The 13,126-nt window shown below is 45.7% G+C and overlaps 1 protein-coding gene across 9 annotated transcripts in view; it reads left to right on the plus strand.

Moving 5' to 3' along the window:
* The window catches only part of MYH10 (myosin heavy chain 10), a 152,606-nt gene that overhangs the window by 122,516 nt on the left and 16,964 nt on the right, over positions 1–13,126 (plus strand). For all 9 annotated transcript variants that reach the window (XM_017531469.2, XM_017531468.2, XM_017531473.2 and 6 more), the window contains 6 exons: positions 1,544–1,715; positions 3,115–3,327; positions 6,721–6,865; positions 8,189–8,395; positions 11,359–11,463; positions 12,684–12,836. In XM_017531469.2, coding sequence (XP_017386958.1) covers positions 1,544–1,715; positions 3,115–3,327; positions 6,721–6,865; positions 8,189–8,395; positions 11,359–11,463; positions 12,684–12,836 — 995 coding nt within the window. The remainder of the gene's footprint in view (positions 1–1,543; positions 1,716–3,114; positions 3,328–6,720; positions 6,866–8,188; positions 8,396–11,358; positions 11,464–12,683; positions 12,837–13,126) is intronic.

The raw sequence follows: 13,126 nt of genomic DNA on the forward strand, positions 1-13,126 counted from the left end.
AGGTGATCCGCCCACCTTGGCCTCTCAAAGTGTTGGAATTACAGGCATGAGCCACCACACCTGGCCTTTTTTAACTTTGGTGCTATGGTAAAAGATACTGCCCTGTGGTGGGCACAGTTGGGATTAAATCATTTGGGTCCTATAGACCACTGGACTTTGTGTTTAATCTAAGCTGCATTAAAGTGCCCAGATTTCACCTGACAAAGGGACTGGCCAGTGACATAAATGCTAGCAGGTACAGAGAAGACACTGCTGTGGGCCACAGTGTAACGTCAGGACATTACAGTTTCTGCAAAAGAAATAAGAAAAGAGGATGGAAGTTGGAAAGAGCAGCTAGACTGGTATCGTCACCAGAGGGAGGGAGCTCTGTGCAGGCACCTGCAGGCAGGTGCCCACTCTTTCTTAATGTGTGCTTTTATGATAGGAAGAAGACAGGGTTGGCTTTTTAAAAATATTTGGGATTTTGGCCAGGTGCGGTGGCTCATGCCTGTAATCCCAGCACTTTGGGAGGACGAGGTAGGAGGATCATGAGGTCAAGAGATCGAGACCATCCTGGCCAACATGGTGAAACCCCGTTTCTACTAAAAATACAAAAATTAGCTGGGCGTGGTGGTGTGCACCTGTAGTCCTAGCTATTTGGGAGGCTGAGACAGGAGAATCGCTTAAACCCGGGAGGCGGAGGTTGCAGTGAGCCGAGATCATGCTACTGTACTCCAGCCAGGTGACAGAATAAGACTCCATCTCAAAAAAAAAATTTGGGGGGTTTTGTTTGTTTGTTTTAGTGTAAATTAAAGAGGAAATGCCAGTATGAAATTACTTTCGTAAACCATTTGTACTAGTATATGGTTTTTCTGCTGAGGAAGTACCCATAAGCATATGTGCTGTTTTTCTTACCTGTTTGATCAGCCTGTGACACTTGGCCTCATCCTCTCAGCAAATTGGTTCCTGCTGGAGAAGACAAAAGCGTGCAGGTCATTGTGAGGAAATAAATCATTCAGTGAAATAGATCACCAGGGCTAATTGAGGGATCACTGCAGAATTTTAGAGGGGAGGGTGGAAAAGATGTCTGCCCTCTCTGTCCACTCTTCTGTCTTCTCTCTCCCAGTACTTGAGGATGGCAGTTTTCTTGGTTCAGACCAGGGGTTCCGATGGAAAAGGGAGTGGGGTGACAGGCAGCTGCGACTCTTGCCCCAGCACATGCTGAGACACTTTGCAAACCTGGGCCCAGTGATGGGTTTGACATGAGAAGATTCCAGATCCCTTCAGCTCTCACAGTGTGGTCTCACCTCCCATGAAAGTACATTCTTAGGACACTCAATTCCTTCCCTAAAATTCCCTCCCCATGCTAATTTATCTCCCCTTCAGACCTCGGTGGGTTTGAAATAACTGAGCCATTGACATCAGGGCATGACCATGTCATCAGGGCAGTGACATGCTTTTGAATAAAATGGCTTATTTTCAACTTTGATCAGTTTAAATTTCAGTTTATTCATGTGTTGAGTCGCTCAGTGTGTTGAAGAGCTTCTTATATCTTGCCTTAAAGAACGTTTAAAGAAGGAAGAAAAGACTCGTCAGGAATTGGAAAAGGCCAAAAGAAAACTCGACGGGGAGACGACTGACCTGCAGGACCAGATCGCCGAGTTGCAGGCGCAGATTGATGAGCTCAAACTACAGCTGGCCAAGAAGGAGGAGGAGCTGCAGGGCGCGCTGGCCAGGTCTGCGGCCACAGCTGTGTTGCGCAGGACCCCGTGGGGCTGAGTTTCAGCAGACTTCATTATATTTGGGAGCATCCAAAAACCCTGGGAGAGTGAGATGGGGTTTACTTGCTGTTGGGTGTGACCTGTGAAAGTGAAAAGCCCCGGAGTACAGAATTTGTGTCAGGGCAGCAAGAAAGTCTCATAAACCAGCCAGTATTTATACTTTAAAAAAATGACTGTATTATGAAACCCTTGGAAATTCACACCAGAACAAATTATTTCACTATAACAAATGTTTTGGTCTCTGCATTACAGATTAACTGTGGTATGTTTTATTTATTTATTTATTTATTTATTTATTTATTTTTGAAGACAGAGTCTTGCTCTGTCATCCAGGCTGGAGTGCAGTGGGGCAATCTCGGCTCACTGCAGCCTCCGCCTCCCGGGTTCAAGCAACTCTCATGCCTCAGCCTCCCAACTAGCTGAGATTACAGGTATGCACCACTATACCCGGCTAATTTTTATATTTTTAGTAGAGATGGGGTTTCACCATGTTGGTCAAGCTGGTCTCAAACTCCTGACCACAAGTGACCCACCCACCTCAGCCTCCCAAAGTGCTGAGATTACAGGTGTGAGCCACATGCCTGACCTATAGTATGTTTTAGAACTTGAAGGGAAATCGCTTTTCAGAAATTGCATTTCTCCACTGATAGCATGATTCAATAATCCGTTCCAAACCATTCAGTTTAGAATGTAAATCAGATATATTTATATCTAATGTTTCATTTCTTTATAAAGAATAACTATTTGGCTACATGGTTGTACTACTTGGAGTTTGTAATGTGTTACAATCAAAATCTTTCAAGAAAAATCTCCCTCACTTCAAACATCCCAACTATTTCCAATCAGGAAATTCTACCAACATTTTAAACCACAGACATAAGCAAAAAGATGCCCTATGGAAGAGAGGCACATGAGGGGTAAGGATGAGAGCCTCTTTCTTCCACTGTGTTCTTTGAGCATCTCTGGTTTGGCTGGGTTCTGGTGTGATGGATGAGGTCTCCCCTTCATAGTTATAAGCAGATTTCTAACTATAACAGCATTTGACTTCAGAGAAAATGTTTTAGTATTCTAAGGCGTAAAGTAAGAGTGTCCTACCTTTTAATGGAGAAGGATGGTTGTTTGGAAAGGGGGCTGGGCTGGAATCTAGTTCTGGCTCTGCCACCAGTAGCTTTGGGGCCTTCAGAAAGTCTTCCAGCTGAGGTGCTGAGCATCTGCACCAGTCTCAGGCCCCAGGAAGAGAGGGATGTGAGACTGGGGTCTCCTCGTGGCGAAGTGCTCAGGGGCTGGCTCGCCTGAGAAACGGGCCATCCGCGTGCCCATCTCTGAGTGCCTCTCGTGCTGGGTGTTTTAACAGAGGTGACGATGAGACACTCCATAAGAACAATGCGCTCAAAGTTGTGCGAGAGCTACAAGCCCAAATCGCTGAACTTCAGGAAGACTTCGAATCCGAGAAGGCTTCACGGAACAAGGCAGAAAAGCAGAAAAGGGACTTGAGTGAGGAACTGGAAGCTCTGAAAACAGAGCTGGAGGATACACTGGACACCACGGCAGCCCAGCAGGAGCTACGGTGAGTGCAGGAGAGGGAGCAGGGCCCAGGCCCCCACCCACCTCCCCGAGCCCACGCAGAGATGCCTGGGTGTGCTTGCTGTCTTTGGGAGGCATTGTGTTTTTCCTCATGATGACAGGTGGAATGGTGATTAAATAGTAATGGTTAGAAACAGTCCAGCCTGTGGGTAGAAACACCTGTGCAGGTATGGGTGGGTGGACCAGCAGACTGAGGGACACTGAGTGAGATGGGTGTGATCAGAAAGGCTGTGGCCAGTGGTGGATGTCTAGGGAGAGACAGGGACAACTACACAGAGTGGGGCACGGTGAAAAGAGATTTATAGATAGCAATAGATAGGACCAGAGGGAGAGAGCCGTAAACACAGGAATAGGAGGAGATACCCAGGAGGCCAGCCATGTGCTGGCAGTGCCAGGTGGTGTGAACAGTGTAGGTAACCAGCTGAAAAGGGAAGGGTACCTTCATGGGTGAAAAGAAGGCTGGCGCAGGCACTGGGACAGAGGTAGAGGTAGAGGCAGATGCAGTGTCACGTGCCAGCAGCCCAGGCCATCATGAAAGATGATAAGCATAGGTGAACATGGCTAGAGAAGGCTCCCGGGTAGAAAGCTGCAGCGTGGCAGCCCAGGAGTCACAGGAGAGCGTAGCAGTGAGCCAGCACGCAAGCCTGGAGGCACTGGCCTGCGCCTCCCACAGACTCAGGTGTCATCACTGTGGAGAGCAGTGTGGGGGTATGCCAGCTTGCTGTCTTGGCAGATGCCATCTGCTCCTTCCAAGAATCACACTGCCTGGAGCCTCAGGGCCACCCCAGGAGTCCCAGCCAGAAGGGAACCCTCGCTGCCTTGGCTGGCTGCAGGCACACCTGCTGGCTCTTCCAGGGTGTGAATGATGGAAAGAATAGCCCATCACCCTGGGGAGTTGCTGGGGCCTGAAATAAAACAAGAAAGACAGAAGGATTGTTTATGAACACAAGTGTGACCAGAGAGGCAGAAAATGACCCAGAGCAAGCAGGAGGGAAATGTGTTGTGGTGAAAACCAGTGCAGTTCCCCGGAGGACAAGGATGTCATCAGCTGTGTCCACCCAGCAGCTGGAAACCTGGGCACTTGGTCATGGAAAGAATGACATCTTGGTGTCTACAGGGCAGGCCGGCTCGGTAGAACAGTGAGACTGAGGTCAGATGATGAGTGTGAGGAGGTTCTCAGTGGTGGAATACGGAGGCGGTGAGCCTTGTAATGTTTGTCCATGATCTTCGCCATGAATATGTACAACTACAACAGCCGCAGAGGTTGGTTGGTTGGTTTTTGTCTTCATCTTTTTCCAAGAGGGAGGAAAAAGCCCCTCTGAGCCAGACATGGTTCAAGGCTTCCTGCCCCACTCTAGCAGAGTCACTGTTGTTAGTAGTTTAAGTCCTGGCCTTCTCTTTGAAATATCTTTTTTAAAATCTAGAAACCACTGAACTAGACTTTGCTGAACACTCCCAGCTGGGCTTTAGACTGCAGTAGAAAAAAAGGTTCTGATCATTTTTCCCATCCAACCCTTGCAAAAAAATTAATGTGCATATTTATTAAAACCATGTGTGTGCTCAGCTGTAGCACTCATTGATTCTGTTTTGCCTACAGCTCAAACGTGTACTCCATTCTTGCTAAGGACCATTAGAGAACACAACCACCCTCCCTGCCTGGGCCCTGGTTCTTCCCGTGATTAGTATAAAGTAATAGTCCTCTGTAAATCATATACTCTTCCACAGACTCACTGGCATTTTAACTCTTTTGAGGACTTTTGATGAAAGACTAAAAGAAATTGGGTTATTCAGCCTGCAGGAGAGAAGGTAAAGGTTTCCTTTGACTATTAAATTCACATAGGGAATAGGAACAGAATAATTTTCCCAAAAGACAATGAGCTGATAGTTGGAGAGATTCCCCTGGAGTCTGATCAGTGAAGCACTGGCCATTAGAGTAAACTGAAATAATCTTGATGGGAGCCTTGCAGAGGACAGGACCAGCAGCACACGTCTTTGACCTCTGGCTGAGCCAGTGGAACCTGGGGCTGAGCTAGGCTAGACCACAAAGAATCCTCAGTGATTCCTTCTGGCTGGGCTACATGTGACCATAGAGTTGGCAGTTGCCAGGCCCTGTTCTCTTGGCACTGGGATCTCTTAGCCAGCCCCTGTGTCTCATGACTCCAGAAGAGAGGAAAAGAGAGGGGAAGAGAGAGAAAATGTGTCCACATGGGAATCAGTGTGTGAATCACTGTTCTAAGTTGTGACATGTTTTAAAGTATAGAGCAAGTTTGCTAGTGATATGCTTCAGGATTATTGTGAGGTTGTAGCTAATTCTACTTTGCTAATATAGGTCTTAGCAGGAGTGCCGTTTACCTGACTGGCTTCAGTCTTCATCAAGTGTGTGCTTAAACACAGTGCTCAGATTAACAAATTTAGAGTGACTCCCCGTGGGGAGTAAGATCTCTTCTAGACAGTGAATAACTCACATTATTCAAGTTTCCCTGTATCTATTACAGCAAATTTTAAAAATGTTAGAAAGTCATGGAAAGATATTTAATGCTAATGTGATCTTCATACCATAGAGTGCAGGTTAGATAACCTCAGTTTACATCAGAACGTTCAAGTTCTATGGCCATGGACCTGCTGCGTTCTCATATCAAACATCAGAGACCCTTTCTGAATCCTTTGAGCTGCCTTCTAATTTTCCTGCCCCTCCAAAAGATAATGCCCTCCTCCCCAAACTTAATCCATTTTCTAGTAGAGTTTTGGGAGAATGTTAGTTAATTGCAGCTTCTTCACATGAATGCTAAAAGTCTTGCTTTTTACAGCACAAGGTGCTGATTCATTTGGCCTTTGCCACCCCTTCACTTTTGGAAATCTCTAAGAGATTACCTTTTTCCAGTTGTATTCAAGTCTGTTGGGGCTGTAGCAGGCAGTTTGGCATCTTATGTTAACCAATTCCTGACCTCCAGTGAAACCAGACTGTCCAGAACAATTTGAAGACCCCTAGAGATGTCATCCTGTGTCTTGATAAGTCAGATATGGCATAGAAGTTGCACTGCTTTTTCTTTTTTAAAAGATAGGGTCTCACTGCCCAGGCTGGCATGCAGTGATGCAACCATAGATCATTGTAGCCTCAACCTCCCAGGCTCAAGCAATCCACCTTGGCCTTCCAAATTGCCAAGATTACAGGCGGGAACCACTTCTCAGACCTCTAGGAAGATTTCTGATATCACAATAATAGACCTGCCAGCATTCTGGAAATAGCACATCAAAAAATTTTTTTAATTTAAAGGAATTTATGTCATATTTAAAACAACAGCACTTTTTCAAAAAGAAAATGTGTTTTTAATCAGTCAGCCAATTCTGATCATTCTTAAAAAATGTCTTTCCCTAGTACAAAACGTGAACAAGAAGTGGCAGAGCTGAAGAAGGCTCTTGAGGAGGAAACTAAGAACCATGAAGCTCAAATCCAGGACATGAGACAAAGACACGCAACAGCCCTGGAGGAGCTCTCAGAGCAGCTAGAACAGGCGAAGCGGGTAAGGGAGACCCTGCCTCGCGCTGTGGCCTGGAGAAAATCCGCCGTCAGACCCACTCCCATCCTATCTGGCCGTTCCATACAGTCATGTATTGATTAGGGCCCAACCTCTGTACGTCATTGAGTGGGCTGCTGGGTACTCAGCTGCCAAGGCAGGAGCGACTTTCTGAAAGCACACTGCCTACTTAGGGAGAAAAGGCACGCACAAATATGTGGATCCAGCCACCATCCCAGATCACATAGTCCTCCCCAGTGCCTCCTCTCACTAAATCATTCTCCGTGGCTTCACTTGAAACCCTGAATGTTTTGAAAGTCATTCTTCCCTTGCTTGTCTGCTGCCAGTAAGCCACAGGTCCTGCTGACATCCCCATTCAGGGGTTCCTGACATTCCTCTCTCCCTTCTTCTTCTTCACTGCCTGTGATCTCACCTCAGCCACCAAATGCAGTGTTGCCATTCATCTCCTTGTTCCCACTTCTGTATCTCAGATCTAGGCTTTCCGTTCTGCTGAAACTTACACCCTGGGACTCACGCCACCCTCCTGACAGGCCTCCATTACTTCCCATAATATTTGCCTTCATGACTTGGTTCTTGCTTCGCTTCCCCCATCTTTCTGTTCTTTGCTTAGCCACATGCTAGCTTTCAATGTGGACAATGACAATATTAACATTCATGGAACATTTACATTTGTGTCAGGTACTGTGCTAAGTAAGCACCCTACATGAATTGCCTTCTTTAATCTTTGCCACAACCCTGTGGTATGCCTCCTATAATTCTCATTTAAAAGACAAGGACACTGAGGCCCAGTGGTGTTAGGTAATTAAGCCAGGCCACACAGCTGGTTTGTGGAAAGGCAGCTTGAAGCCAGACAGTCTGGTCCCAGATTCCCATGTAGCCACCCTACCACACCTGATCTTGTCCCTGAGGCAAGATGTCACTGGAGATACATTCTGTTGTGACCCACCCCTGCACCAAGGGGTTAGTAAGTATAAAACAATTTTTTACACTAACAACACTTGTTGTACAAAGGACAGTGTGAGTGATTACTCTGCAGACAGGACACACTTTGCATTGACAAGGATAATTACTTAGTACAGTGAGCCCCTACATATCTGCATCCGCTCCTCAGCAGGATGTACCCGTGTGTTCCTTATGTAGGAATCCTTACACTCAAAGAATAGCAAACATTTTCATCCATTCATTCAACAAACATTGATTACAGACTCACTGAGTGTTAGGCACAGTTCTGCAGACTCAGACAGCAGTCCTGAGTATGGAGTTTTATAAAATAACTAGTGAATTATTTTTTTCCTTTCCATCTCCTAGTTCAAAGCAAATCTAGAGAAGAACAAGCAGGGCCTAGAGACGGATAACAAGGAGCTGGCGTGTGAGGTAAAGGTGCTGCAGCAGGTCAAGGCTGAGTCTGAGCACAAGAGGAAGAAGCTGGACGCGCAGGTGCAGGAGCTCCATGCCAAGGTCTCCGAAGGCGACAGGCTCAGGGTGGAGCTGGTGGAGAAAGCAAGTAAGCTGCAGGTAAGCCAGAAACCTCCGTCCCACAGTAGCATGGCCCTCATTGACCATTTTACCCCTCTGTGCAATAAGAGACGCATGGCCAGTGTGCTGTGCAGTACCTGAAAATGACTAGCCAGTAAACACATCGACTCTTAGGTGTCCCTAGTGTATACTACTTTGATGACGTTAAATACTATTTTAAGAAGACAGCACCAATTGGACATAATTAGTTCCACTTTGAATTGTGTTTATCGTTGCTTGAACGGTTTGAAGCACTTCAGCTTCTCTGTTAGTCCAGTAAATGAGAGAACAGGAACAATGGGCCAAAACAGTTCGACCTCACGTTGGCAAAGATTTTCGAGAGTTTTATTCTCTACACTGCTGGTACAAATTAGTGCAACCTTTTCTAAAGGATGGTTTGGCAGTCTTAGGTCATAAGCCTCGAAACTGGGAGTATCCTTAGACCCGAAAAATCCATGTCTAGTCATTTATCCTAGGGAAATAGCTAGGGATGTACACACAGAATCAACCTCAAGAATGTTCATTGCAGAAGTGTGTACAAAAATATATACAGTCAGCCCTCAGTATGCACTGGGGGGTTGCATCCAGGACCTCCTACAGATGCCAAAGTCTGTAGATGCTGGAGTCCCTAATAAAAAGGGCATCATATTTGCATCCATGCACATCCTCCCATATACTATAAATCATCTCTAGATTACTTGTAATACCTAAGACAATGTAAATGCTACGTAAATAGTTGTTAACACTATATTTTTTAGGAAATAACAACTCAAAAAAGTCATGTTTTTAGGAAATAACATGTTGTCAGGAAATAACCCAAGAGTCCTGAGCTGTCCCTGTTCAGTGCACATGCAGGGTATTCTTTCTGAATATTTTTAAGCCATGGTTGGTCGAATCCACAGATGGAACCTATGGATAGGAAGGGCTGACTGTGCTTTGAAATAACTTTAATGTTCCATACGGACTTCTGTGCAACCAGCAAAAACAATATAGTCGAGTCCTCATTGGTAAGAAAAGATGTACATCATGTATTGCCACATTGAAAAAGCATTACAGAACTGTGTTGTGTCAGAGGCCCAAGAACACATTACAGTACATGATTCTTCAGGACTCAAAGGATTCCACAGAGAGGGCTGCTCATGGCAATGATTTATTACAGTGAAAAGATACAAAGCAAAATCAGTAAAAGGGCACGAGGGCTGAGGTCCTGAGGAAACCAGGAACGAGCTTCCAGGAGTCCTCTCCCAGCAGAGTCATACAGGGCGTGCTTCCTTCCTCCAGCAGTGAGTCCTGATGGCACACGTGAAATGTTGTCTCCCAAGAAGCTCATTACAGACTCAGTGCCCAAGGTTTTTACTAGGGACTGGTTACGTGCGCCCTCCCCTCTTGCCTAGCATAAACCCAAATTGCAGACTCCCAGAAGAAACGCAGGTGGTCAGCATAGACCACATTGTTTACATGGACAGTTTAGAGAAGGGCCACCCTTATCATTTAGGAAATAGTGGGAACTCTTGCTAAATTCAAGTTCTCAGACGCCAGCCAAGGGTCAACGTCGCAAGCAGGCCTTTCGAAGGAGGGCAGTCCCAGTCTGCTGTGTTAACATGTAGGTACTGAAATATGGTGTGTGTGCTCTCACACATCTGGAAAGATATTCCTAAAACAGAAAATCTCTGAAACAGCATGATGAACTCTGCCTACAGCAGGGAAGGGAGGGGAGCGACAGTTCCTCATCCCCTGTGCCGCAGCAGGCGTATGTTAGGCTCCCATGTACATTGTTCCCCATTTAATCCTCAGGCAACCCTCCGATAGGTGAGGAACCTGAGGCTCAAAGAAGCTAAGGCTCTCGCCCCCTCTAGAGCTGGTGCGACTTCTAGAGCTGGTGCTGAAGGCAGGAATCCCTCTTGACTCTGGAGCCCTTCCCCACCACACTGTTCCCAAGATGGATGAAGTATGAGCTCTGTGAAGGATATGGCTAAAAAGAGTGAAAATGCGTCACAGCGTGCACTCCGTTATGGCTGTGCCGCTGTACACTTTCCCTTGGCCGGTGTGATGAGGACAAGTGAGAACTTATGGTGCCCTGCTGCCCCACTGCATCCCTCCGCTTTTTCCCAGCACCCACTTCCTCAACAATTATAAAGCGTCTTATACCATGAAGATCTGTTTGGAAAATATTTTAGAACTATCACTGAGAAGGAAAAATATTACCACATTATTCATGTGATCTAACCATAAGAAATGGCTCAAATATTCATGATGAATCTATAATACCAGTTTTTTAAAACCTTAAAGAACTTCTGGCTGGGCACAGTGGCCCACACCTGTAATCCCAGCTACTCGGGAGGCTGAGGCAGGAAAATCGCTTGAACCTGGGAGGCAGAGGTTGCAGTGAGCCGAGATCACGCCATTGCACTCCAGCCTGGGCAACACAGTGGGACTCCATTTCAAAAAAAAAAGAACTTCCTCGTATCCCTTTTATAGAAGCTTCAAGTTCCATAAGATTGTGAATTATACTTGCCTCCCAAAGCACATTAACGCATCTTCGTGTGAAGGAAGACAAAAATCAAGCACCAGCTGGCCTTTCAGCCTCCCCGCAGAGGATACAGCCACTCTTTCAAAGGCTTTGCTTTAATTTTTGTCTCTTCATGATAAAAATAGAAAAAGGTAGGAAACCAGTTAGGAGGCCTCCCTACCCCCGCCCCACATGGGCTCTATTCTCCTCCCTGTCCTGTCTATGGGTAGAGACTTTTAAGGTGGCCAGGGAGGCAGGTTCTAGTACCTACTTATTTGAGCTTCATTTGAAGGCAATAGACTCTTGGTAGTGAGTCTTCCTTAACTGAATGGGTAGTTTCAGGTTCACGCCCCCCTCAAGTTCTTCTATATTTGTGTTCTGCTTAAAAGCTGTGTTTCCAGACCCTTACTGCTCACTTACTATTGAGTTGAATTTAATCTTTTACTCCTTACAGAATGAGCTAGATAATGTCTCCACCCTTCTGGAAGAAGCAGAGAAGAAGGGTATTAAATTTGCTAAGGATGCAGCTAGTCTTGAGTCTCAACTACAGGATACACAGGTATTCCACGGGGAGCAAGGGGTCTTTATAATAACTAACATTTCTGGAATATATAAGCTGCTCCCAGAATTGCCCTCCATGTCACCCCTTACTCGTTTTATGTCACACTTTTATTTGGAACCAGCCTTGCTACTCAGGATTTCTCCCTGGAAGCTCAGTGTCTTGATGCAGAGCCCCTGGGGTTCTTGTGTATGGCAGGCATGTGGGTGGCCTGGGAGGCGGCTCCAGCTGTCATTCACGGCCACTGCCTGGGCTGTGGTTTACCCAAGCTGTGGTCCTACTGCACACAATGTATTGCTGGCCATTTTACATATGATTGTTTCATTATGGTTGAAATTTCATTGTGCTGACCTAAGAGAAACAGTCCATTTTGTAAACGGGTGAGTTGACACTTGCTTATACTGTTAAGACTTGTGTTCAATCATCTGTTAGGGATGTTTTTAAGTCAGCTACAGGTTACTTGGAAATAATGCAGCACTTTATTCTTGGAGTTTTTCATCTTTTGTTAAATTTACAAACATTTATAAGTGTTTATTTGCCAGGCTCTAGGCTAGGTGCTGGGGATTAAATATATATATATGTATATATATATATCAGACAAGCAGAAAGTGAAATAATTAGGCAGTTGGGGACAAATTCATTTTAACCGAAGCATAGCCCATGACAGGGCACAGCCTGGTGAGTAAGACTAGACGAGGCCGGAGCTAGAGCACAGAAATTCTGCTCTGCACAACTAATGCCTTTGAAGATTTTCTAGTCTGAAAGTAACAGGAAAGACATGTTTGTGCTTACATTTTAGAAGTCGATCTGGCAGGAAATATATAGGACAGATAATTGAAGGGATGCCTAAGACGGGAGAGGTGATTGTAGTGCAAAGGGCATGAACTAAGACGAGGAAGAGGGTGGAGAGGAAGTGATTCTAGATGTACCTGAGGAGATGCAGGGGTGTGGTAGGGATGCCTGGAGGCCCCAGCCTGGGCTCCAGGGTCGACGGTGCAGCCATTCATCCTTCAGAGACAAGTCTGAAGCAGTGTTGGTGTGAAGAGCTTTTACAAAGTTATTGTGTGTGTTTTTAAATCATCGGTGTTTGTTAATGTCACTGAGTATTCTCATGCACTGAGGCACTCTCTCTTTTTTATGACATGAATTCTTTAATACAGGTGTGTTTATTTTGGTGATAAATATAATGGACATGTTGCCCTTTTAAAAAAATTACACAGGAGCTTCTTCAGGAGGAGACACGCCAGAAACTAAACCTTAGCAGTCGGATCCGGCAGCTAGAAGAGGAGAAGAACAGTCTTCAGGAGCAGCAGGAGGAGGAGGAGGAGGCCAGGAAGAACCTGGAAAAGCAAGTGCTGGCCCTGCAGTCCCAGGTGTGCGTCCTCTTTAGGGAGCCGCGTGGCCTCGATGTGTGTCTGCAGCAGCTCCTGGCCCTGCTGTGCTGGGCTCTCTCAATGCCATTTGGGACAGTTAATTAGGTTGTACTAAATTAAGCCCATTAAATAGTTTTTCTTTGACCCAGCCACATGCTGGTTATATGCTGGAAGCCCTTAAAATAAAGACCTAGGACTGTGTCAACTATGTAAGGTTTCAATCCAGTCATCATTTTATAGTCTATTAGCTAAGAAATTAAGTGACAGTCTAAGATTCATTTGTTTTAAAA

Source organism: Cebus imitator, unplaced genomic scaffold (assembly GCF_001604975.1).
Source record: "Cebus imitator isolate Cc_AM_T3 unplaced genomic scaffold, Cebus_imitator-1.0 Scaffold72, whole genome shotgun sequence".
In the NCBI taxonomy this organism is placed as follows: domain Eukaryota; kingdom Metazoa; phylum Chordata; class Mammalia; order Primates; family Cebidae; genus Cebus; species Cebus imitator.